The sequence below is a fragment of the Mytilus californianus genome, unplaced genomic scaffold, assembly GCF_021869535.1.
Source record: "Mytilus californianus isolate M0D057914Y unplaced genomic scaffold, xbMytCali1.0.p SCAF_4, whole genome shotgun sequence".
In the NCBI taxonomy this organism is placed as follows: Eukaryota; Metazoa; Mollusca; class Bivalvia; order Mytilida; family Mytilidae; genus Mytilus; species Mytilus californianus.
In genome coordinates this window covers 44,139,608-44,167,417 of record NW_026262690.1, presented here as the reverse complement: position 1 = coordinate 44,167,417, position 27,810 = coordinate 44,139,608, and the positions used below count along the sequence as shown (strand labels likewise).

Genomic DNA, 27,810 nt, shown 5'->3' with positions numbered 1-27,810 from the left:
ACTACACTAATCAAGGAGGAAATCCTGAATAATCATAGAACTGTTCTGAGTTCTGGAATTTCAACCAAAGATGAAAAACGTTATCTTCCTTCACTGTATTGGATACCTAAATTACATTAGTGACCTTACAAACAACGTTATACTACTGAGTCTATCTAAATTATCAACATCAATTTTATCAACAATCAAGCCGGGCTTTAAAGTTATTGTGAAACTACCTACTTTAGGGGTGGCGTAGATCAGAGTGGATACTAAAAAATCTAAAGATCTGTTAGGGTACATACAATCTAAGTCTCTTTCTTCGTGCTATAGTATTAAAACATTTGACTTTTCTACTCTTTACAGACATATTCCACATTCCAAACTAAAATACAAATTGAAAGAATTGGTCCTGCTTTGTTTCATATCCTTTAACCTCCCTTTTTGCTATATAGATGATAACCTCTCAATAAATAATTTAAAGTTTAATGACTATGTTGACCGCATCTATTTCGTCGAATTTTAAATAAAGGATACACCAGATATAGTTAAGTCTGCCTCATATCTTGACTTACATCTAGAAATTGACAATGGGGTCAGTTGAGAACAAAACTTTACGACAAAAGATTATTTCATCTTCCCACTTATAAACTTTCCACTTCTATGTTGCAACATTTTAGCAGCGCCTGCATATGGAGTATATATCTCCTAATTGATACGATATTCCAGAGCTTGCATTTCATATCATAATTTCCTTGATAGAGGATTGCTGCTCACAAGGTACATTCTAAACCAAGAGTTCCAAGTGACGAAGTTGCAACCATCCCTTCGAAAACTTTATGGACGCCATCATTAGTTGGTTGACCGTTTCACAGATAACGACGGATATGTTCCTATTTTCGTAACCACAATCCCTTCTTCTATTTGTCGAATGTAACCTACCGAATTACACTTATCACCGGGTTTGTACTTACATGAGCAAAAAGACAGGTGCCACATGTAGAGCAGGATCTGCTTACCCTTCCAGAGTACCTGAAATCACCCCCGGTTTTTGGTGAGGTTCGTGTTAATCAGTCTTTAGTTTTGTATTCTGTTGGTCGTTTTTTTTGCCATGGCGTTATCAGTTTGTGCTTTATGAGTTTGAATATCCCTTTGGTATCTTTCGTCTCTCTTTTAAATAGGATTGCAGCAAAATATACACACACCGATCTAGTGATTCTAGCATCTCTTTAACTATATTTGTTTTTAGTTTGCGTTATTGTATACTGTTACACCAATGTCCTAGGTTAGAAGGAACAAGAGCACATTTAATAGGAAATGTGTATGTATCTGACACCCTGTGTTTGAAAACTATATCACCTTTAAGAACCCTGCCTTTCCGGCCACCACCCACTTCCCTGTCTTGTCTAGTGATTCTTTTTGGCGAAATAAACCTATAGCTTCGTTTTGTACCTGGATATATATAAAAGGGAAGCACACACATTTTCTTAGTATTGGTCATATGTGTCCATTTCAAATTTCAGATAACATGACTCCACTTTCAGGTTCAATCATGTAAAAATATAAATACTTTGTATGGCCATAACATTTTATACAAATACACCCCTGGAATATAAACTATGTGAACTCATTGCATATTTGCATTTGCATACAAAGGCAAAATTCCTCAAATTTTCACTACTGTATGTGAACGGGCTTACTATTCCAAGGTGTATTTTTAACCAGGAAAGTTGGAAGATCTTAGATAATACTTTTGTCTTCTCTGTTATTCCAGAGACCTATCAGAAAATCCTCACCTTGCTGGCACTCCCGCCGACTGGGAACAAGCCGACAAGTTACGGAAGTTTTGGACAGACAATGGGTTAGACGAGGTATTTATCAGTGAATATGACGTGTTGCTGTCATATCCTAATACAACAGACGAAGATAATATGAACCAGATACAGATCGTCGACAACAGTACCGGCGATATCATCTATAAATCACCATTATATGAGGATATATTGGATGAATCGGAAAACAAGTCCAATGTTGTTCCACCTTTTAATGCTTACTCTAAACCAGGAACTGTTGAATCGGTAAGAATGGTCAATAAAACACTGTACTGTTGTTTTAATGTTGATGTCTGCATATGTGACTGAGTATTTTTTGTTGGTTTAACGTATACCAAGTGTAGTGGTGTTGTGACATATAGAAGCACATGCAAGCATCGTTAAAGGGTAAAGATCAAATTTCATCGTTCAAGGGTAAACTTGTAAAATTACATTACCACTACAGATTATTTATCACAATTATGAAATGTTAAACATTTTAATCTTCGTGTAATAATATAAAACAATTGACATCCCACTCCATACCAATTTTTAATTTTAGTCCGATTAAAGAATATGCCAGTTTTACTTTTAAAAAAATGCAATCATAAGAAGTTACACATCATTATTTGTGAACATTACTCTGATACTAGTAAACTTTTGATGAAATACCCGAATGTGTTTTTATAAACCACACATTTCTACGTTAGTACGTGTATTTCAACAGTCATCGTTATCTTTTTTTGTTAGAATCAACTTGACAATATCCTTTCTTTGTTTCTGATATTCGTCAGGATACGGTCATCTTCAGTAAATTAACGATTCGTGAAATGTTAAAATCTTCAAAACACGCAATAAGCCAGATTTCACTAAACTATTTTAAATCTTTGTTTTTCAATGCTCTTCAATTTGCTAATTGATTTGCCTATCTATTGTTATGGTTCGATCACCACTGATTAATCTTGTGAAGACGAAACGCTCATCTGTCATACAAAATTAAAAGTCTGCAATCAATTTCACAAAAAAACTTACGAGAGATTAACATTTCAGTATAACTTTAATCAATTTTTGTCGTAAGATCTTTTTGTGAAAAGAACCCCTGGTAACTTTGATGAATTTTTACAATCGTTAGTTCGATGCCACTACTGGTGGACGTTTCGTCTCCGAGAGTAACAATAGCCCAGTATTCAGCATTCCTGTGCTTACATGAATTTATCAATGAGAAATGAATCATTATTTTGTAAATAAACTGCTGATTAAATGCTAGAATCTTTCGAAGCTTGGCTTTTCTACCTCCAAGTATAGATAACCTTAGCCACATTGTTTTTTTTAATCACTTTTGGTTTTCAATGCTTGTTAACTTTGTTTTTGATTTGGCCTTCCAATTGATTTATTTGAATGCCACTGATGAGTCTTATAAAGACAATACGCTCGCATCTGGCTTACTTTATAATAATGAGTCTGGTATATTTGATGAGTTTTACCATTGTGTCGATGCCACTACTGGTGGCCATCTCGTTCTCGAGGGTCTTACCAGTCTATTAGTCAACGCTACTGTGCTGACATGAATTATCATTGAGATGTGGTCATTTCTGAAAATTTCTGTAAATGAACTGTTCAACAAATGTAAAAAAGCTTCTACCCCAGGTATGGATGACTGAAGGCAGATTTAGTACATTTTGAATTGTTTTGTTTTCAGTTTTCTTCAACTTTGTTATTGGTATGGCATTCCTACTATATTCATTCGAGCGCCACTTGTGAGTCTCCTGTAGACGCAATACACGCTTGGCGTATACATGCATACGCCTGGTATCTTTGATGAAATTTTATGACATCAGTGGCATGACTTTTCGTGGTATCTTTTTGGAGGGGGTTCGTGTTACTCGGTTTTAAGTTCTTTGCAGAGCTATGTGTACCGTTTTTTTCGTATTTTGTTCTGGTCGTGGTGCTTACTCTGTTTTTTTTTCGTATTTTGTTCTGGCCGTGGTGCTTATTCTGTTTTTTTTTTCGATTTATGTTTTTTAGGCCCCATGGATATCTTCTTACTTCTTTTGTGTACATGACTGTTGGGATATAATGGGTATACGCCAATGAGACGACCACACACGACACAAAAACCAACAGATATCTAGGATAAATCTCTGCATGTTTAACTATCCATTTTAAAATACGAATTCTTAGTTACAGATTCTGATAAATGTTCGAAAAGGGATAATATGTGTCCTACAGTTATCTTAAAAAAAAACTGTATTAGATTTCAGCCGAGTTTTTTATTTTTCAGAAAAAGTAAAAATTAGAAGGATACCCACGTTTAATTCTCAAACAATAAATAAGTTTTAATTGGATAAAAAAAGATTTGACATAGCATACCTTAGGGTTTTCTTAAACATTGCATTACTATACTTTGATTGCTTACCCTTAAACTTCCATGCACCATTTCATCCTCTTAGTTTTCTTGGTCGAATGTTGTGGACTGTTGATAGTCGTTTTGTTTTTGTTGATGAAATTGCTTTTGATTTTCCCTTTGAATTTTCTCAATTTTTTTCTGCGACTTGATCTTGAGGAGGCAGCGCCCTTGCACTTGCTGCAAAGTATGCCCTATCGTGTGTATCACTTGCACTCGAATCTCTTAAAACTTTCATAATCTTCATTCTTTTCTCAAACGTAATATATCACTAGACTAATACTCAGTATAAACTTAAGTTTGTTCGTTCAAAACTTTATTCACACTTTAACAATGTAGCGAAAGTAATATTACAAGATACAAGGAAACCATTAGAAGATGTATTGAAAGTGCATATTTCAGTAACAAATGAATTACTTTTAGATAGCTTGAATATTTTGACTATTTTGACTGTATAAATTCATGATAAAAATATGATATGTTTCGGTTTTTTTCAGGATCAGTTGATTTATGTAAACTATGGAAGAGTTGAGGATTATACTCATTTAGACAGTTTAAAAATAAATGTATCCGGGAAAATTGTTATTGCAAGATATGGGAAGATATTTCGAGGAGATAAAGTAAGAACTCGTGTAACGTATATTGAATCTGAAGACAATGTAAATAAAAAGATATGGGAAAATGAAACAATAACCCAACAATAAACTGCAGAAATATTTTTTATTTGACATTCATTTCTTAGCTTGCAGTCACAACAAGTGATAGGTTATGAATTAGTGACCCCCAAAATATCAAGCGGTAAAAAAATGACCGCCGCATATATATTTGTTTCATAATGCAGGGTCTTTAAGGTTCACTCTGGGTATAGAAAAAGAGGTAATAGGTAAAATAATCCGTATGAGTTTTTTTTTAAATCATAACTTAAGTATCAAACTTTTACATCCTTGTGGTCTGTGTTTAAAAACTCAATCTTAAAGATGCTTCAGTCCAGTGTGAGAACTAGCGTTGCATGTAAGATTGCCATAAACATCCTTTTATCAGTTTTTCCATTTTTATAGAAAACTTAAAGTCTTGTACAGTTTGAAAATGAAGTACCTCTAAGGATCGTTATGTTTGGAATTGTTTAATCATGAGAGAAACCACTTGCGCCTTTAGCTGGGATATTTAAAAGCCTTCGCGATACTAAACTTCTCAGTAAATCTTGCAGTTGAGTTAAGAGGATATTGTATTTGCACATTTTCTTTTTATATTGCAGGCAAATCTAGCATATATGCATGGGGCCATAGGAATTATACTATACTCGGACCCAGCAGACTATGCTATGGGACAAACTGATAGTTCACAAGTATATCCTCATGACTGGTGGCTCCCAGCATCAGGGGCACAACGCGGAACAATATTTCTGAGGTCCGGGGATCCTTTAACGCCTGGCTATCCAGCAACAGGTACCGTCTTATTTTGCTGTCAGAAGTTAAAAGTGTTTCACCACTCCAAAATTTTGCTATATGTTTTATATAAAAGAACATTCTAAAACCTGTTCTAAAGCTATTTCTTGTCCGATTTGAAAGAAATTTTACCAGCAAATACAGAAATATCTGTTGTTTCTGTATCATTTTTTTAAATTTTAATGTATTTGTATGATTTATTCTATTGAAGAAATCACCTGTTTTAAGACAAGTCTGAATTTCTGCACGAAAAATATGATATGGGTATCAATCATCTATATAGAGCAATGACACTTAATTTCAATACGTGTATTTAAATAATGATTTCTTAGTAATGACTTATCACAAAATATTTTGAACAACCATAAAATACGATAAATATCAATGAGTTCAACAGTAAACGATAAATGATTTCTTTTTTTGTTTGTTTGTTTGGTAGTAGAACGACACGTACAATTAACCAATCATATAAAAATAAAATATAATTCAGGAAAAAATGCCACGAATGGTTGTTTTACAAAATACATCATGCATACATTCATAGCTTTGGTTTCTTATCTGGGTTTGATTTGCCTTTTTTGTCCTATTTGGTTGTATCACCTCTTCGAAGTTTGTATTATTTTTTGGATTTTCAAATATTTCGACCTCGACTTTAAAGACATTAATTGTCGGAAGACGCATCTGTTGCAGTAAAAATGGAACCGTTAATGTTATTACTACCACTGAGTCGATATCTTGCCGTTGGACTGTTAGACGCCGAGGGTATCAACAGCCCAGTAGCTAGTACTTTGGAACTGGCATGCAAATACGGATATTGTTTTATTTAAATTTGCTGTGATAAAATTTCGATATTATTTTAAATTAAGGAATGTATCTCTCTCATGCATAGCTCTGTTTCATTTCCCATTTTGGCTTTACTTTGTCTTTTTGCTTTTTATCAGCTCTTCAACGTTGTATTATGTTTTGACTTTCAAATATTTTGGCCTCGAGCATCACTGCAGAGTTATTAATAGTCGAAATTCGCATCTGGTGCAGTAAAACTGGTACCATTAATGCTATTTGTACTACATTGTATTGTTCTTATACCATTCCAGCAGCACATGCATATGGAGGTTAATCTCCCAGTTGATACGATAATCCAGAACGTGCATTCTCTATCATTATTTCCTTGATAGACGGTTGCTGCGTTCAAGGAAGCTTTTAAACCAAAAGTTCCAAGTTAAAATCATCCCTTCGAAATTTTTACGGACGCCATCACAAGTTGGTTGATCGTTATGGAATATCTGTTTCACAAATGACGACACAATTGTCGAAACCACAATCCCGTCCACGTTTCCTCGCATGTGACCTACCAATTTATACGTATCACCGGGTTTGTACTTATATGAGCAACACGACGAATGACTCACAGATTCTGCTTACACTTCCGGAGCACCTGAGATCACCCCCGGTTATTGGTGGGGTTCGTGTTGCCCAGTCTTTGGTTTTCTAAGTGGTCTTGTATATTGTTGTTTGTCTTTTCGCAGTTTTTCGATTTTATCCATGGCATTGTCAGTTCTTTTTCTAGTTACTAGTTTGATTATCCCTTTGGTATCTTTGCCTCTTTTTAATGACTTGTAAACGCTATGTATATTTAGTATATATTTATAACTCCTCATCCTAGCAAATTGGACGAGTTGATTGGACGAGGAGGTGAAAATGTTTGCTAAAAAAGAATTAACCTTCTTAGTTTCATCGAACATACTTTTTCCATGTATTAAGTAACTATTCATGGATCACCACAAGGGTAAGATTGCATTTTATTATAATCAATGTATATTGATATAGATGAACAATAGAACATAATCAATCAAAGAACCACTTGTATATTATATTGCTCTTAGTACCAATACGCATTTTAATACGGTCTAATATTATAGTTTTGCTTAGCTGTATTTTCTTATTCTATACTATTAGTGTACTTAATATTTTAGTGGGTTTCTTTTTATTCATGTTGTGCGTTTTGACTATAATAGCATTTAATGCATTTTTTCGCTGATTGGGATATAATGGGAGTGTACTCAATTAAACTAGTTTAGCTGTTTATACAAATATATCTTTTTTGCTACCCTAAAATACTTGTATGACACCCTTATATATATATACATTTTTAACTATTAGAGACTGCATACCGTCTAGGAGAGGATGAACCAGAAGCTGGCTTACCAAAAATTATAACACACCCTGTTGGATACGGCATCGCTGAAAAAATACTGCAGTAAGTTCGACCTTTGAATAATACTTCCTCTGTGTTTGATCTATACAAATTGAAGTTTTATAACGTCCAGCCAAATACTTATAATTGATATAATAAAATAAAAAAATGACAAACACAAAATATTAATCAAGAAAGATATACCAGTTGACAATATTGCACAGCACCCCTAACAGAGTTATGTATACAATATGTCACTGCCCCAAACAAGATTTTTTATTGAAATTTGTTTGCAGTCAATCCGAATCGTATGTCCCATTTATACGTAATTTCCCCTTCCAAAAATAGAAGTATAGACGCACCAAATTTATAAAGAGTTATTTTTCTAGCACTGGTTGTGGACTGGCTAGTCCCCGATGGCATATTCAGCTTAGTAGTCAATGCTTCGGTACTGACATGATCTATGACCTATCTTTCGTAAATTATCCTTTGAAAATTTAGAACGTATTAAGAAACTCCCTCAGGCAAAGTTGGCCTAAGGTGGATTTTCTTTTTTAAGGTCCTTTTGCATCATATAATTCCTCATGTATTGAAGTACTAATGATATAGCTTTAGCTTTTATATGGTTGTGTTTGAGCTTTTATATGTTTGCGTTTGTATTGAAGTATTAATGATATAGCTTTAGCTTTTATATGTTTGTGTTTGAGCGTTTATATGTTTGTGTTTGAGCTTTTCTGATGATGGATAATCCAGAAAAGCGCTTCGGATGCACCAAATATTTACAATATTATTTTAATTATCCCTAAAACATATGTCGTAATGTCTTGTCGGGCTATTTATTATTGTATTTGTTAAAATTCTTGGTTAGATATAATGTGTTCATATCACCCGACAGCTAGGTTATTGTACTCACAGAAGTAGCTTGATCCGCATCTAACTAAGACTTCTGCTTTAACCTGTGTTAAGGGACGTATTGAACTTTCAGTGAGGTTTTGTTCATGTTTAAGATATCTCTGTGATGGAGAACACCAATAAAAAGCGCGTTTCCTTTGCATTTGTTTTTTGTTCTTGTGTGCATGTAGTATTTTTTTGTCATGAATTGATACACCATATCCTGTAATAAATCCAGGAGTCACATACTGACCTCAATGATAGTCAAGTCATGCTTATATCTAGCTCAAAATCGCCAAATCTGAACAAGTTAGGAATAATTAAATAGACACCATCAAATTAATACATGAACCTTAAGAAACAACAACAAAAAGGTTGTGGTTCCTGACTTGGGACAGGCACACGATCTTGTAGCAAGTTAAAATATTATTTTTGTTAAAACTCAACCCTCCCTTTATTATCTTATTCAATGAAAAAGGAAAAATAAAAAGAAACGTGTACAATCGATTAAAAAAAACTTTACCCAATAAAATCTGTTTTACAGATGATAAGAAAGAGATATAAGAAATACAGCCATTTATTTACCCTATTAAACAATGCTGGTAGTCACTAAGGACGAAGTACTACCTTTTCACTTATATATTCCCACACTCAGATATCGATCGATGTACTTTGAAGTAGATTTCTTAAATCAACGTCACAAACAACACAGTAAAAATGCCAAGAGTATAAATAAAAGCACATAAGTATGAGAGAATAGAAACGTCAATAATACTATTTTAAAAACTGTAAAAAGGCGAAAAATTCAATACACGAGTATTCAAAAGCAAATAAAGTAGGAAAACAACTCCTCAAAGATACCAGGCTTATAATTTTGTACGCCAAACATGCGTTTCTTCTACACAAGACACATTAGTGATGCTCGAATCGAAACAGTCGGAAAGCCAAAGCAAGTACGAAGTTGAAGAGCATTCAAAGCAGAAAATTCCAAAAAAAAATTGAATCAAAGTCGACTAGGCAATCTATGCTTGTGGTAGACAAAACCTTATAGTTTCGTATAATGCATCATATTATAAACCGTAAATTTACTGAATATGAACATATCCATGATAATTCATGTACGTGTAGACACTTTACTTTTAATGAAATATATTATTTGAAGCGGAAGAGTGGAACAAGTAAGAAGATCATTCTTACAACATTTGATTTATAATAAAGTGTTTTACTATTTAAAACTGTGTCGGAATAAACTATTTGTTTTATCAAAACTAACGTATAATGATTTAACTCTCCCTATTCAAAACAAATACGCAGTATTTGAAAATAAAATTAAAAAAAAAAACAATCGAAGGATTTGAATGAATGATAGAGATTACAATTTGATTACAGACAGATGACTGGTGATAATGTTACATCGGAGTGGGAAGGTGATGTACCAAACGTCACTTACAGATATGGTGGACAGTTGAGTAATTCAACATGGTAACAAGTTCAATAGTTATAAAATTTTACGCTTTTATTATTACCAATGTGCATTTTAGTATTTGTAGAGATTCGTCGTTAAAATATATACTTGAAACTTAATTCTTCTACAGTAGTCATCTGAAGTCAGCGTCCGCAGACAGATTTGTGTATATATAGATTAAGAAAGAAGATACCAAGGTGAAACCAAAATGTCATGATGAAGAAAAAGAGACAACACCAGAAGAAGAAAAAGGATGAACAAAAAACAAGTCACTAAAACACCACACAGAACATTAAAGATAAAACAACATGAACCCCGACCAAATGGTCAACAGTTCCCGCATGGTCAATAGGTTGTGGCGTAATATTGGTAAAACCTGCATACCAAAACGAACGTCCCACAACAATATAAGTTTTGTCATTGTGCGTTCAGAGTTTGGCATTATCCAACACATGTATTATTTAATTTCGTCCCAAAATATTTTATTTTTTTTGTAATGCAGAAAGGTGACAGTAGTTTACCAAATCGATCTGGTATAGACAAATCAAGGTAACAAACAAAATCCGCAGGAATCACATGAACTGAAAAAGAGCGAAACCAGGTGCGTCGACAGGGAAATAATAACACTAAAATCACATAATATGAATATAAGAGAAGCAAAACCCTCACTAAGAATATATAAAACACTACGCCTTGTTAGCACGACCAGATGGCAAAAATGTATGATACTACTCACGTAAAAACGTCGCTACATGTGACTGCATGAAAGATTTACAATATAAAAATAGAAATTGTTCTATATGATATTTCAGTATTAACCAATTAAGGAATAAATGTTTTCGGAGATTATTCTTATCAATTTCTACTTTCAGGAAAGTCAAAATGAGGATATCTACAGCAAATAAAAGAGTCAATACTTACAATGTTATTGGAATAATAAGGGGAGCTATTGAACCAGGTATACATTGTTTTGTTTATCGGATTATTTTAAAATTTGTACATCATATATGATTTTATTGTTTATAAATATATTTTACCTTGTTTCAATCAAATCGGTGAAAACATATTATGTTATTTACAAATTTTGCGTATATTATAAGACAGATACGTACTTTTGGGTAACCATAGAGACGCTTGGGTGTTTGGTTCAATTGATCCTTCCAGTGGTACAGCTGTAATGAAGGAGGTGTCACGTGTCATGGGACAACTGGTTAAAAGTAGTAAGTCAGTTTTTGATATTATCTGCAATAGTTTCTGTCTAAGCTTATACTGTTTGGTGCAATAAATATTTTGTATATTTTGACCATTTCTAAAGATTAGCAATTCCATAACGAAACAAAAATATAGCGTTTGAACTACATTTCTGTTTTTCCGTTATATGATACATTGTAAGTTACTTTTTACCAGATTTCAACACGAGTAACAAAATATATATTTTATGAATAGTTGCCACCGTTTTTTCCTCTTTGAAATAGTCAGGGTCTTGTCCGTTCTTTCGATTTACGACTTCCGTTAACCCTTTAGTATTCTTACTTGTAGTTAGTATAAAATGAGTATATACCGTTTTCAGACAAATGGCGACCACGTCGGTCCATAATATTTTGTAGCTGGGGAGCAGAAGAATATGGTTTAGTTGGTTCTGTAGAATGGGTTGAGGTATGTTTACTTAACTGTGATGTTCTGTGTTTTATGTCATGTTATTTTCTCAGAATAATAGTCATGTGACTTAAAAGAAACACTGAGACAAATTAACACGCGCATGCAGATCTTCTGAACAGAATTATAAGAGCAAAGAGAGGTAAAAAGAAAATAATAAAATGACAGAAAACACAAAAATTTCAAGTAAAAAGTAAAGACAAACATAATGAATATTAGAAGGGATATACATCAATGTTAGAGTAATCCAACGACACCGTGAAATAACAAAAAGATGTGTATACAATATATCAATAAAGCTCTTACTCGTCCGAGTCTAAAACAATTGCGAATACACTTGATGGAAATGATCAAATATATGCTATCAACAGAAAATTCCGTAAATCATTAAACTTGAGACAACAACAAAACATCACAAATATCCAACAAAATCCTAGGATGAACATAAATGCTTTAAACTTAACATATATGTGTTTTTTTTGGTGTTTATTTCAGCAATATGTAAAAAATCTAGCGGAGAGATCACTTGCTTATCTAAATGTTGATCTAGCTTTGCAAGGTATGTGACCAGTAGCAACTCAATAGAAAGTCGTTGATTGTGTATGATATGTTAGTGCTAAATATCAAGATTGCAATAAAAATATGTACCAATCCTTTAATAATTATAATAATCTTAATTATATAAGATTGCGTTCGAAAAAAAAAGCGATAAAGCAGAGAAGTCATGTAAATTTATGATTCTAACCATTCTAGTCATTTATTTATATGTTATTATTCAAGGTTCATCATTATTGATGTTCAATCATTTGTTATTTTGAAACATCGTCGTTTGCGTTTTCAAACTGCATTGGCTGTTGGGATGTCACGATTAGACCCCCACCTCTATCGTCAACAGACACAAAACATTATTACTATTGATCGCTAAATCTTGTAACGTTAAAGTTGAAACAAAAAAGAAGCGATAAATGAAAATTGAACAACTGCATGAAATAATTAAAATTATAATGTTTAAATTTCAGGATTTAAAAAATAAAAAAAAAAATATGCTTAATTTGAATTTGAAACATTGCATTGAGTACAAAAAACTCGTTATAAATATTTAACCAATTAAGCGATGGATACAAGTAATTGTTTCCATGCAAAGCGATGGAGTTTTGCCATTCATGAAACATGTTTGCCCCCTGATACATATAGCCTAGGAAAATAAGGAAAATCAAAACAAAAGAGCTAATATTAAACCAAAAAGAAGAAAAAAAAAAAACTAAACTTCGATTTATAAGTATGATTTCCGAAAAGAAAAAAAAATGAAAAATTCTATGGAAAGTTTACATGATAGAGAACGGGATTAATTTCTTCCGGATTTTGCCATGTATTTATAATTTAGAGACCTGTAACCTTAGTACAAGAACAATGTTAAGCAACTAAATATTTATAATAAAAAATATCACTGAAAATGTGATAGTATCAAATCAGTTGCTACTGTGTGAATAGTGGTATACATTCGGGTCTAGAAAGAGATGGTAACCAGTGGAAATGATACAAAAAGGGGATAACAAATTACAGTGGCAATTTACAACCATATATTATTTCATTTTTTAGTAGGCTTATAGAAGTCAATTAACGTATAACACCGATTTGACTTCGACTTCGTATGATCCGCATATTCTGAAATAACTATCATGCTATGATATGTTTGAAACCAAAAGGTAGGAAATAATCTAAATCATTTAGGACCATAATTGAAATTGGCCACAAGACAGTCAAAACATATAAAATTTTACAATACAATGTATTATTTAACAAAGTTTTAGTTGTCTAATCGTGGGGTCTATAACCGGTTATAACATATTCTTTGACTCATATTACTAGACATGATGATGGTTTCAAAAAGAGTAACATGCATAGCTAGGTAACATAAACTCAACAATGATACCAAACTTATAATTTTGTACACCAGACATGCGTTTCGTCCATAAAAGACGCACCAGTGACGCTAGAACCCAAAAAGTCAATATGCTAAGTAAAGCACGAAGTTGAAGAGTAATAATAGTAAAATAGAAGAAAAACCGACATGGTTATAAAATACAAATAATTACACCATTACAAACTCAATCCCAATTTTATATTCTATTTTTAGAAATTTACCTGTGATAAAATAAATGTCATCAAAAATACGTCACTTTTTGTGGCGTTGATACATTCGTGTGACGCACAGTTTATAATTCTATTGTGGTCTCCTGGTGTACTGTCGTAAATTCATGGGAGGTGTCCGTTATTATTCTGTGGTTTACATGTTGTAATGTACTATTATATTATTTATTTATGTATTTCTCTGACCTGAGCGTTCTTGCGCTTATTTGTAATGTATTCCCGTCACGTAATGTTGTCAGTTTAGCGGCATTTTTAACATTGTCATATAAGCGGGAGGATTGACTTGCCATAAAACCAGGTTCAACCCACTCTTTTTTTTTCTTAAAATGTCCTGTACCAAGTTAGGAATATGGCAGTTGTTATCAAATAGTCCGTTTCTATATATGTTTGAGTTTGTTTACGTAGAGTTCATTGTTTTTGTTGTTCCGTTGTTTTCCTCTTATAGTTGATGTGTTTCCCTCGGTTTTGGTTTGTGACCCGGATTTGTTTTCACTTAATCGATTTATGACTATTGAACAGCGGTATACTACTGTTGCCTTTATTTATACTGTCGTGACACCCAACAGTACATCGTTTGGAGTTCCTGATACCAAAATGTTTTGAGTTACTGCTATATTTGTCAACCTTTAGCCTTTTGAATATTTGATTTTCTACGAGTCGGTATTGTACTACAGTTTTCAGTTTTTATCGAGTGGTACTCAGAACAAATGCCAAATTTGCAATGTATTATGGCAAATATTTGCATGATAACAGACAGTCATATTTTTTTTTCGTAAATTGTTTTGTTATGAATTAGACCGTTAGTTTGCACAATTGAATTGTTTCACATTTTTCATGTCGGGACTTTTTATAGCTGCCTATACGGTATGGGTTTTTTCTCATTGATGAAGGCCATACGGTTGCCTATAATTGCTTACATCCACTGCATTTGAAATTTGGTGGATAGTTGTCTCATTGGTAATCATACCACATCTCCTTGTTTTTATATTAAAGATTTTTACAGAAACATTCATTCCTTTACGAACCAAGGTTGGCTTACATCTTCAAAACATTTTCGAATTGCATCATGCAGATGCCCAATTGGACTGTCGAACGGTTGCAAAAAAGTTTCTAAAAACTGTTTAATTCGGCACAGTTTTATGATAATACATGTATATAATAATTCGTAGATGGATGTGCAAAATGATAACTTCTAGTTTCTAGCTGCTGAAATTTATATTTTTAATACAGGTAACTTTTCTCTGAGGGCGCTGTCGACTCCACTGTTGTATGATGTCATTTTCTCAGCTACGAAAAAGGTACTTATAATACAGAAATAAATGCGTAGATGGTAATTCAAAATTCAGAGATAACTAGAATATTTTATATTTGATATCAATGTATTTGCTTCAATCATGTTCCTGATAGTAAGTTTAGAAAACGCATCCAAGATACCAGCCTTATCGTTTTGTACACCACACGCGCGTTTCGTGTACATGCAACTTATCAGTGTTTCAGAATGTAAGTTATATTTAAATTATTCGCCTACTGCTTCCAGTTTATAAGGTGTCATGTAGTTATTCTGTATAGATTTTGGATTTTTTTATTTATTTATTTTGACATGCAACACCGTTTATGGATAAGCCAGTGTGTGAAATCTGAAAGTCTTAAAAATATCATTCCTGATATCTTCGTATTGAAATTGGCTATAATAGTTTTGCTAATCCGGCGCAGTGAATGATGGAAGCAGTGTTCGTGGTCCAGGCAGACAAATTTGCTTAGATATTTTAATAATTGAACTATGGAAAACATGAAGAAGATATATTGTTAATCATTTCTAATACTATACATAAGAAAATGTGAATCAATTATTCAAAAAACAAATTCGTACCCCAAATAGTAAGGTCCCAATGTATTACAATGTAGGATATCGTCTTGGTCAAATTCTTCATGCTCGCTTAAGAATGGATTCAAGTTCATTGAATTCTCACCTATTCCTTCGTAATTTAGTAGACTCCCCACACTGTCGTTATGGTGATGTAGAAACAAAATCTCACTTCCTTTTATCTTGTCCCATATACACCGATTTAAGACATGAACTATTAGTTCCTGTCCAAGTTGACACACAAATTTTGCTTTTTGGATCAACGGTACTCTTAGATGAGCAAAATAGTCATTTATTTAGTTTGGTGCAGAAATACATTATCAAAAGCAAACGTTTTAACCCTTTAAGTTACTTATTCATCTTTCAATAAGAACCCAAGCATTTCACACTATACATTACAAAAATTCATGTTTATGTTTTTTCTCTATTGTATTTTTCACCTTTTCATATTTATATATTTATTACAGAGCATGCCAGTATTCATATTCATGTATTGTTCAATAAATGTATTATTTGTGTAGTGGAGACAGATTTGTAATAGCAAATTTGCTTGTTTCTGAATCCTGAATATTTATTTCAATTGTATTATATCGTTATGTGATGATTTATCTAAATAAATATTGTTTATAGTATACATTGTATTTACTTACAACCAGGTCCCTAATCCAGACTCCACTGAAATCCATAAAACTGTTTATGATAAATGGAAGGCATCTTTTCCAAAGGATAGCAGTGACCCTAACAGTGTTCCTCGGTAAGTTTAATATACACGATTGGTGGAAATTATCTTCATTTTCCAATGTTTTATGCAAGATTTTTTAATGTAATGTTTTAAACCATAATTAAGTGTAAATTCAATTTCAATTCTGTTTTAGTGTTGGTGGTGTTGGTTCCGGAAGTGATTATGCTCCAATGGTAAAAATGGTTGGTTTACCCAGCTGTGATGTCCGTTATACATTCGATCCTGTAAGTCATTACATTGCCCCATCAGTTTATCCAGCTGTGAGGTGCGTTATACATTTGATCTTGTAAGTCATAACATTATCCCATCAGTTTATCCAGCTGTGATGTCCGTTATACGTTCGATCCAGTAAGTCATTACATTCTCACATCAGTTTACCCAGCTGTGATGTGCGTTATACGTTTGATCTTGTAAGTCATAACATTATCCCATCAGGTCATCCAGCTGTGATGTAAGTGATACGTTCGATCCTGTAAGTCATTACATTCTCACATCAATTTATCCAGCTGTGATGTCCGTTATACGTTCGATCCTGTAAGTCATTACATTCTCACATCAATTTATCCAGCTGTGATGTCCTTTATACGTTCGATCCTGTAAGTCATTACATTCTCACATTAATTTATCCAGCTGTGATGTCCGTTATATGTTCGATCCTGTAAGTCATTATATTCTCACATCAATTTATCCAGCTGTGATGTCCTTTATATGTTCGATTCTGTAAGTCATTACATTCTCACATTAATTTATCCAGCTGTGATGTCCGTTATACGTTCGATCCTGTAAGACATTACATTCTCACATCAATTTATACAGCTGTGATGTCCGTTATACGTTCGATCCTGTAAGTCATTACATTCTCACATTAATTTATCCAGCTGTGATGTCCGTTATACGTTCGATCCTGTAAGTCATTACATTCTCAAATCAGTTTACCATACTGTGATGTCCGTTATACGTTCGATGCTGTAAGTCATTACATTGTCCCAACGGTTTACCCAGTTGTGATGTCCGTTATACGTTCGATCCTGTAAGTCATTACATTAACCCATCGGTTAACCCAGCTGTGATGACCGTTATACGTTCGATCGATCCTGTATGTCATTACATTGTCCAAACGGTTTACCCAGCTGTGATGTCCGTTATACGTTCGATCTTGCAAGTCATAACATTCTCACATCAATTTATCCAGCTGTGATGTCCGTTATACGTTCGATCCTGTAAGTCATTACATTCTCACATCAATTTATCCAGCTGTGATGTCCGTTATACGTTCGATCCTGTAAGTCATTACATTCTCACATCAATTTATCCAGCTGTGATGTCCTTTATATGTTCGATCCTGTAAGTCATTACATTCTCACATTAATTTATCCAGCTGTGATGTCCGTTATACGTTCGATCCTGTAAGACATTACATTCTCACATCAATTTATACAGCTGTGATGTCCGTTATACGTTCGATCCTGTAAGTCATTACATTCTCACATTAATTTATCCAGCTGTGATGTCCGTTATACGTTCGATCCTGTAAGTCATTACATTCTCACATTTATTTATCCAGCTGTGATGTCCGTTATACGTTCGATCATGTAAGTCATTACATTCTCACATCAATTTATCCAGCTGTGATGTGCGTTATACGTTCGATCCTGTAAGTCATTACATTCTCACATCAATTTATCCAGCTGTGATGTCCGTTATACATTCGATCCTGTAAGTCATTACATTCTCACATCAATTTATCCAGCTGTGATGTCCGTTATACGTTCGATTCTGTAAGTCATTACATTCTCACATTAATTTATCCAGCTGTGATGTCCGTTATACGTTCGATCATGTAAGTCATTATATTCTCACATCAATTTATCCAGTTATGATGTCCGTTATACGTTCGATCCTGTAAGTCATTACATTCTCACATCAATTTATCCAGCTGTGATGTCCGTTATACGTTCGATCCTGTAAGTCATTACATTCTCACATTAATTTATCCAGCTGTGATGTCCGTTATACGTTCGATCCTGTAAGCCATTACATTCTCACATCAATTTATCCAGCTGTGATGTCCGTTATACGTTCGATCCTGTAAGTCATTACATTCTCACATTAATTTATCCAGCTGTGATGTCCGTTATACGTTCGATCCTGTAAGTCAATACATTCTCACATTTATTTATCCAGCTGTGATGTCCGTTATACGTTCGATCATGTAAGTCATTATATTCTCACATCAATTTATCCAGCTGTAATGTGCATTATATATTCGATCTTGTAAGTCATTGCATAGCCCCATCGGTTTACCAAGCTGTGAGGTGCGTTATACGTTCGATCTTGTAAGTCATTACATTCTCAAATCAGTTTACCATGCTGTGATATCCGTTATACGTTCGATTCTGTAAGTCATTACATTGTCCCAACGGTTTACCCAGCTGTGATGTCCATTATACGTTCGATCCTGTAAGTCATTACATTAACCCATCGGTTTACCCAGCTGTGATGTCCGTTATACGTTGGCTCGATCCTGTAAGTCATTACATTGTCCAAACGGTTTACTCAGCTGTGATGTCCGTTATACGTTCGATCTTGCAAGTTATAACATTGTTCCAACGGTTTACCCAGCTGTGATGTCCGTTATACGTATGATCTGGTAGTCATAACATTGTCCTATTAGTTTACCCAGCTGTGATGTCCGTTATACGTTCGATCTTGTAAGTCATAACATTGTCCCATCAGTTTATCCAACTGTGATGTCCGTTATACGTTCGATCATGTAAGTCATTACATTTTCAAATCAGTTTACCATACTGTGATGTCCGTTATACGTTCGATCCTGTAAGTCATTACATTAACCCATCGGTTAACCCAGCTGTGATGTCCGTTATACGTTCGATCGATCCTGTATGTCATTACATTGTCCAAACGGTTTACCCAGCTGTGATGTCCGTTATACGTTCAATCTTGCAAGTCATAACATTGTCCCAACGGTTTATTCAGCTGTTATGTCCGTTATACGTTCGATCTTTTAAGTCATAACATTGTCCCATCAGTTTACCCAACTGTGATGTCCGTTATACGTTCGATCCTGTAAGTCAGTACATTCTCACATCAGTTTACTCAGCTGTGATGTCCGTTATACGTTCGATCTTGTTAGTCATTACATTGTCCCATCGGTTTTCCCAGCTGTGATGTCCGTTATACGTTTGATCCTGTAAGTAATTACATTGTCCTATCGGTTAAACGAGCTGTGATGTTCGTTATACGTGCGATGCTGTAAGTCATTACATTGTCCTAACGGTTTACCCAGTTGTGATGTCCGTTATACGTTCGATCCTGTAAGTCATTACATTAACCCATCGGTTTACCCAGCTGTGATGTCCGTGATACGTTCGATCTTGTTAGTCATTACATTGTCCCGTCGGTTTACCCAGCTCTGGTGTCAATTATACGTTCGATTATGTAAGTCATAACATCCTCATATCAGTTTACCCAGCTGTGGTGTCCGTTATACATCAGATCCTGTAAGTCATTGCATTCTCACATCAGTTTACCTAGCTGTGATGTCCGTTATACAATCGATCTTGTTAGTCATTACATTTTCTCATCGGATTACCCAGCTGTGATATCCGTTATACGTTCGATCCTGTAAGTCATTACATTGTCCCATATTGTCAGACACGAACTTTAAGAAAAACCGAAAATTTAAAAAAGTTGTTCCAAATAAGGCTAAGGCAATCGGAGGTATAAAACCTTAGTGTTTCAAATAATTCAAGATTTCATAAACAGTCAATTCACATAAACAGGAACATATCAAAGATAGTTCATGTCAATGCAAAGGTGCTGACTACTAGGCTGATGATACCCAAGGGGACTAAATGTCCACTTGCACTGGTATCCACCTAGTGGTTGTACAAACACATCTACGATATCAGGCTCATAATTTTGTACGCCAGACGTGCGCATTAAAAACCGAAAATTCTCAAAAGAAGTGCCAAATAAAACCAAAGAAGTAATTTACTTAGGAGACATACGTGTTTTTAAAATAAGTTGTTACAATTTGCTCAAGGCATGCACCTTGCAAAGCCTTCTTTGAAATCTGAAACATTTGAAGAACAAATCGAAATTAAAACAGAACATATTGGTGCACTTAAGATTGACATAAGCTTTACCTTTTTCATGTATTGAACATTCTGCCTCCTTTTCAAATCACAACTCAACTATAGATTTCCCCGAATTCAAATTTAACATTGAAGATTCTTAATACTTATATTTCCTTAACATTTATTCTTTTAGTAATACAACAAAAAATCAAGATAACAATATAAATTTATGTCCTTAATTTGGCTCGTTCTTATTTCCTGATGATGTACCTATATTTTTTTTCATTATAGAACAAGTACCAGTTGTCTTCCTATCCACTGTACCATTCAAAGTATGAAACTTTTAAGGCTGTTGATGAAATCATGGACCGGGGTTTCAAGGTAAGATGTTGTGTTTAAGCAAAAGATGATGTGGGGTATAGGACAATCAGATACATTTAAACCAGTATATACTAAACAGCCTTGTAAAATGCTGACTACTATTCTTTCTACAGTAAAAGTAAAAATATTGTGATGAGATATATTCAACCAGTGGTGTCAATCAGATGTGGATTCTCAAAAACTCTACAGATCTACTGCTAAATCTAAGGGCACAATCTCTGCAATTTTGCAGCAACATTAAGACCTTCGAGTTTTCTACGCTTTACACTACTATTCCCCATGCTCAATTGAAAGATCGACTTCACCATATCGTTAAACAGAGCTTTTTCTATAAAAATTTGAATTGTAGATATAAATTTCTTGTTTTGGCTTATAATCATTCTTATTTTGTGAAGAACCACACTGATTATATCAGAAAATACACTGAAGATGATATTATCAAAATGCTGGACTTTTTATTGACAATATATTTGTTTGGAGGATTGATATTTCAACAGACAGTCGGTATTCCAATGGGTACTAATTGTGCACCCCTTCTGGACGATTTGATTTTGCATTCGTATGAAGCAAAATTCATTCAGAACCTTCTAAAAGACAAAAAGAAAAAGCACCTTGCGAAATTCTTTAATTTTACTTTCAGATATATTTATGATGTCCTATCATTGACTTACCCATATTTCAGTCAGTACTTAAATCTCATATATCCCAGTGAACTTGCAATTAAGGATACTACTGATACTAGAAGGACTGTTTCATACCTTGATATTTTTCTCAATATAGACACAGATGGACGATTTCACACTAAAATCTATGACAAACGGGATGATTTCAATTTCCCAATTATCAATTTCCCATTTCTCAGCAGTAACATACCCTCTGCTCCGTCGTATGGTGTTTACATATCTCAATTGATACGTTATGCTCGTGCATGTTCACACTATACGGACTTCATATACAGGAGTGTGCTCCTTACGCGGAAACTGCCCAAACAGAGTTATGAGGAGGAAAGATTAAAAATGACACTCCGTAAATTTTAAGGACAACATCACGAATAAGTTGATCTATACGATGTGTCTGTGTCTTAACTAACTAACGACATTTTTACCACGTCTTAGATTGTGGTTTCCCATCATGATAATAATTTGGACTAGTATTGTGAAAATAATTGTGAATTTTTTAATCTCGTTCTATATAATTTTATGAATTTCAAGATTATATAGACATCACAAAGATACGTCACTTTTTGTGGCGTTGATCTATTCATGTGACGCGCAGTTTGTGGTGTCCTGTGCTGTCGTTAATGGGAGATGTCCGTTGTTATTCTGCTGTTTGCATGTTGTAATGTACTATTACATTATTTATTTATGCATTTCTCTGTGCTGAGTGTTCTTGCGTTTGTTTGTACTGTATTCCTGTCACGTAGTATTGTCATTTTAGCGATATTTTTTTTAACATTGCCATAAAAGCGGGAGGTTTTGCTAGCCTAAAACCCAGGTAAAACCCACCATTTTTCTTAAAATGTCCTGTACCAAGTCAGGAATATGGCAGTTGTTATCAAATAGTCCGTTTCTATGTATGTTGGCGTTTGTTTTTTTGCAGTTCAGTGTTTCTGTTGTTCCGTTGTTTTCCTCTTAAAGTCAATGTGTTTCCCTCGGTTTTAGTTTGTTACCTGGATTTGTTTTCTCTTAATTGATTTATGACTTTTGAACTGCGGTATACTACTGTTGCCTTTATATACGTCTGTGGGACAATGAACTGGCAACTGGCTACTTGTATATTATAAAGGCTATGTATAAAAGGTGACGTTAGTTGATGTATGCTATATTCATGGAATTGGTCATGTTGATAAAAAATATTCGTATTAAAGACCAAATGCGTTCTTTTAAATTCCAGCATCACCAAGCCACAGGACAGGTATGGGCAGAGATGGCAAGGGCTTTAGCCGATACAATGGTTATTCCATTAGATGTTGTAAACTTCGCAATGGAACTGCTTTCCCTGGTAAATACCCTTGACGACGATTATGGAACAATGCTGCGAAATCACAGTATAACTTTTGGTAAGAAATTGGAATTTCCGATTTTTTTATTCAATACATTAATATATTGCAGTGATTATAAGTTTTAAATATTTGAATCGTTTTCATTGGAAACCATTCGGAAGCAATTCAATACTGGTGTAGTACTTTGATATGAAATTGATAATTACTAGTATGTGATTTTATTTTTGTTAATGTACAACTTTCTCATATATATCCTATTTTTTATGACTGAAGTATACTGAATTAGTCTTGAAGAGTACTAAAGCAAAATATAAATCACAATGCTCTTCAACTTTGTACTTTATTTTGCCTTTTCAACTTAATTTGATTTGAGCGTCACTGATTAGTCTTTTGTAGACGAAACGCATGTCCGGCGTACAAAGTCTTAAGTTTGGTATCTATGATGAGTTTTTCAAAACATAAACAAATCTATGGTAAAAGTTCTAAGTGGTGACAGTGTAAGTTATATTGAATAGTAAAGGATTTCAGCATAAAAAATGAATAATAAACAAATTTGGTATGGTCAACTTTCTTTATTTTCTGTTTTAGATGATTTAAAAACGGTGACAGACAATCTTAAAACAGAGGCAATGGCTTTCAAAAGCAGGTTAACAAAAGTAAATAAATATAAGTAAGTCATGATTTATGTTAATTAAACAATTTCAAAGTTGTTGGCAACACGACAATATAAAATTCAGAAACATGTAAAGGATTTATTCAGCAAAGATTATCGAATACATTGTAAATTATGATAGGCAATCGAATCACGATGACATGTTGTAATTCTTTGTATGTGTATAGACTATACAACGTTGTCTACGGTGGATAGTAAGTATTGTTGGCACTCATATCACCTCTCCTTTTTTATGTAATAAGAATGAATTTGCTCTCACATATATTTATTTTGACATGTTTTATTTCAGTCCTCTAGAAGTTCGGCATATAAACGATCAGTTAATATTGTTTGAAAGATCCTTTTTAGATCCACAAGGTCTTCCTGGACGACCGTATGCTAGGTAAATTAATAATGTTAAAAGTATTGTATGGTTCATTCAGCCTATGCCAACATTTTGAAATTTAGGTATGAAATTGTATGAAAAATTGTTGGAATAGGTTGAATAATTTGTAAATGATTAAGTGTTATAAAATCATAAATATAATTTTATTAAAGGAATAATCATATGAAATTTATCATATATACCAGTGTCATTCTCATGAATAATATAAAATATATGATCAAAATATGTAATGATATCTCAAATAGATTCTTTCAAATACATTGACAGACTGACTATGCCATTTTTCTAAATAGTTGCTTGTTCTTGGGTCTACTATTTCGTAATCATGGTATTGGTTCTAAAGGTGGCGGATACCCTCAACCCAGTATTCTGTGACATAGTCAGTAAAGTTAACTCTAAATTGTTGATATTCGTGTTATTTTCTTCTATGTATTCCAATCCATTCAATCTACATCCTCTACATGCTACATTGGTACAGGTGGGAGCAATACTGTATGTCGAATTAATCTGTTGATGTCATTGTTTTTCTTGTATTGAGCGAAAGTTATCATAAAAGTTCACAAATAAAATAGCTTTTTAACTTTTTTTTCTCAAGTATTACGTGTTCAATTTTAGATTTTTTGTCTATTTGTTTATTATTAATTTAGTATTTACTTCACCACAATTTTGCAAGTATAAAGTGTTCAATTTTTGTTTTTTTTTTATTTATTTTTTATATTAAATTCTTTTTTATATCAACACAATTTTACGAATACTTTATTTTTGTTTCTAATTTTTAAAGGGTAATATGTAATGCTTTAAAATACTGACTGTATTTTACCTGTTATTAATCAATGATTGTTATAACAACACCTATTGTATTTTATATCTAACTTTTACTTATATTATTTCGCTGCTAATTATATACTACTGTTTTACCTAAATATGATATCTTCCTTTTTAAGTAGATCGAGATTGTAAAATAGAAGAAAACAATCGGTCTATATCTTCAATGAATTATACAAAATTTGAGAGATAAAGGTTATATATTTGTAAGACTTTCATCCGAAAAGACAATAAATGTGTTTTATCCAATTATTACAACTGTTTTTTTATGATAAGAATTTACGTTTGTTTGATTTATTTGTTTTCTCTTCAATTTAGTCATTTAAGTGGAGATAACTCAGATAATCTAACTTTTTATAAGGAATGTGTAGTATATTTTTCTTTTCTGTTTTGTAGCAAGAAAATAAGTCCCATAACCCTTATTTTTCTATTTGTTCCTTCGGTAGGCTCGTCCGTTCTTCCGCTCTTGTAAGCGCTATCATGACAGATTTGTATCAAACTTATATCAAAGGTTAAGTATATAGAAAAATTGCATTGTATAAGCTCCTACGTGTACAATGTATGACAGATTTTTATCAAACTTATATCAGCAATGTCTTGGATAAGTTCGAAAATCAGTGCCGATCAACTATATTTTAAAAAGAGTTATACCCCTTAGAAATATTAATTTTATGGACATTCAATTATAGTCTTCTTTAAGCCTATATTTCTTTGGCAAATCATTAAAAACTATTAAAGATGCATGTCGTTTTGATCATTAAACAATTAGATATTTCGAAATGTCTGCTGAAGCTCATGCACCTGTATCAGCACAAATCACAAACTGACGATGTCAATATATTTTCTACTTATGTTTTCACAGTCCTTATAATAATTCTATATTTAAACAATATGGACTTCAATCATCAGCCGTTGCATAATGATTATGTTCGATTCGGAAAGGTTACAGACTTTTGGAACCTTTGGTTTTCATAGTTTTTCAATTTCGTAACTGATTTGGCCTTCCAACTGTTTTGATTTTGGCGCCACTGTTGAGTCTTATGTAGACAAAAAGTGTATCTTGTGTACAAAATGATAAGCCTGGTAGCTCTGGTGAGTTTATACAGTACTCATACATTAGCACTGTCTCACTGGTGGAACACATGTACTTTCATTCAAGTGATTAAACAGTTCACCGCCAATAAATTGTTTCTAACTGAAACTATTATTCAGTTTTATATTTGGGGATTATTTCCCACGAGCACACTAATAAAATTGTGAATCTTGAGTGCAATTACCGATATTTTATAAATGACCATAAAACCCCAAACACTGTGAAAAAAATTACGCAAATTAAGCATGCAAGTAGAAATAGAGTGTAAAAATTACTTGATTGATTGCTCTTTACTCAAAGTAAGAAATCATGACAGAAATTAATGTACTATTCAAAGAGTTGTTTCAAGGGTCCATAAACGTGGCTGCGTATTTATACATCCCACACAGCCAACGGATGCACCTTGTTGTAGAGCGTTACAATCAGGAGAAGAACTCGGACTAATGTCTATAACATAAGGATCCATTAAAGAAATACTTTTTTTCGCACTTTTCATTTACACCGAATTTCAAAAACAAATAAAATAGTTGCTTACATTAAAAATAACAAATGATGGCGATAATTTGTCCACCACCTCGACACTTTGCATTATATCGGAAATGTACACGCCCTTCCTCTTCAGTTTAAAATCCTTTGATTTGATCCGCCCTTGAAAGGAGTGGTTTTACGTTTGAACACAAAGCCAGCAAATAAGTTTGTTATTAATTAACTTCTGTTTTACATCCCTAGGCATGTACTGTTTGCCGAGAGTCTGGTAAACACGTATGCTGGAAGTAGTTTCCCAGGATTGGTGGATTCCTTGTTTGAAATCGAAAAAGACCCGGATCAAAAAGGTCGATGGAATATTGTTAAGAAACATTTTTCAGTCATTTTATTTACCATAGAATCAGCTACTTCCACTTTAAGAGAAGTTACAAAATTCATGCCAGTTTTTAATAAAGGTAGTTCGTGATTTGTACGTACTGCACATAGTTTCATTGAATGTTACATATTTTGATAAATATTTAATGCTTATTTTAAACAGAATATGGATAGCTTTAAGAAAATATATTCTTTAGTATTATACTTTCTTGAACCAAAATAATGCCAACGCTTATTTTAATGCCATTTTTCTTATTTTCGATGTTTTTGATTATATTTGTTTACATTAATCGAGTGAAAAATAAAATACGTCATATATAAAATGATGAATTATGATAGCACTGAATGTAGTAGATTTTTCTTGTATATAACAATGGAATTAAACTGAAGGATGCATGCGTTATAAAATTATTTGGAATATGTATATGTATATCATTCATTTATAAATTATTTTAATACCAGTTTGATTTACGTCAATAAAACAACATGATAAAAACCAATAAAACATTTAGTTGTGCCTAAACGTTTGATAGCATCATTAAAATAAATATTCCATGTTTCAAAGAAGTTTGTAAAGTATATGGTACTGTAGATTTCGAAAGAAAGCAGTTGTGAAAACAATTACGGTTTCAGATTACACAATCGATATTTAATGCTGAGGTAAATATGTGAGAACCTTTATTGTAAAAATGTGACTGTTTTGAACAATTCAGATTTGTACCAAATATTATTTTTTATAAAACAACAATGAAATTATCATTGGTCTTTTATCAAACTGTATTTTCAAATAGGTAAGAAGATACAAGGGAAGCAGTCAAAACTATAAGTCGAAGTAAGACCAACAATACCATGGCTTAAAACCAAAAAGGAACAAAGGAGAAAAAGAAC

At 33.2% G+C, this 27,810-nt stretch overlaps 1 protein-coding gene across 1 annotated transcript in view; it reads left to right on the top strand.

Moving 5' to 3' along the window:
• LOC127698333 (N-acetylated-alpha-linked acidic dipeptidase 2-like) overlaps positions 1-27,572 on the top strand; it is a 34,133-nt gene extending 6,561 nt beyond the window's left edge. The window contains exons 2-18 of the mRNA XM_052201739.1: positions 1,754-2,057; positions 4,692-4,814; positions 5,450-5,639; positions 7,800-7,896; positions 10,114-10,206; positions 11,062-11,147; positions 11,290-11,409; positions 11,760-11,845; positions 12,341-12,404; positions 15,227-15,294; positions 16,517-16,614; positions 16,736-16,826; positions 20,994-21,083; positions 22,977-23,142; positions 23,674-23,755; positions 24,048-24,140; positions 26,791-27,572. Coding sequence (XP_052057699.1) covers positions 1,754-2,057; positions 4,692-4,814; positions 5,450-5,639; positions 7,800-7,896; positions 10,114-10,206; positions 11,062-11,147; positions 11,290-11,409; positions 11,760-11,845; positions 12,341-12,404; positions 15,227-15,294; positions 16,517-16,614; positions 16,736-16,826; positions 20,994-21,083; positions 22,977-23,142; positions 23,674-23,755; positions 24,048-24,140; positions 26,791-27,013 — 2,074 coding nt within the window. The 3' untranslated portion in view covers positions 27,014-27,572. The remainder of the gene's footprint in view (positions 1-1,753; positions 2,058-4,691; positions 4,815-5,449; positions 5,640-7,799; positions 7,897-10,113; positions 10,207-11,061; positions 11,148-11,289; positions 11,410-11,759; positions 11,846-12,340; positions 12,405-15,226; positions 15,295-16,516; positions 16,615-16,735; positions 16,827-20,993; positions 21,084-22,976; positions 23,143-23,673; positions 23,756-24,047; positions 24,141-26,790) is intronic.
• Positions 27,573-27,810: the final 238 nt, after the last annotated feature.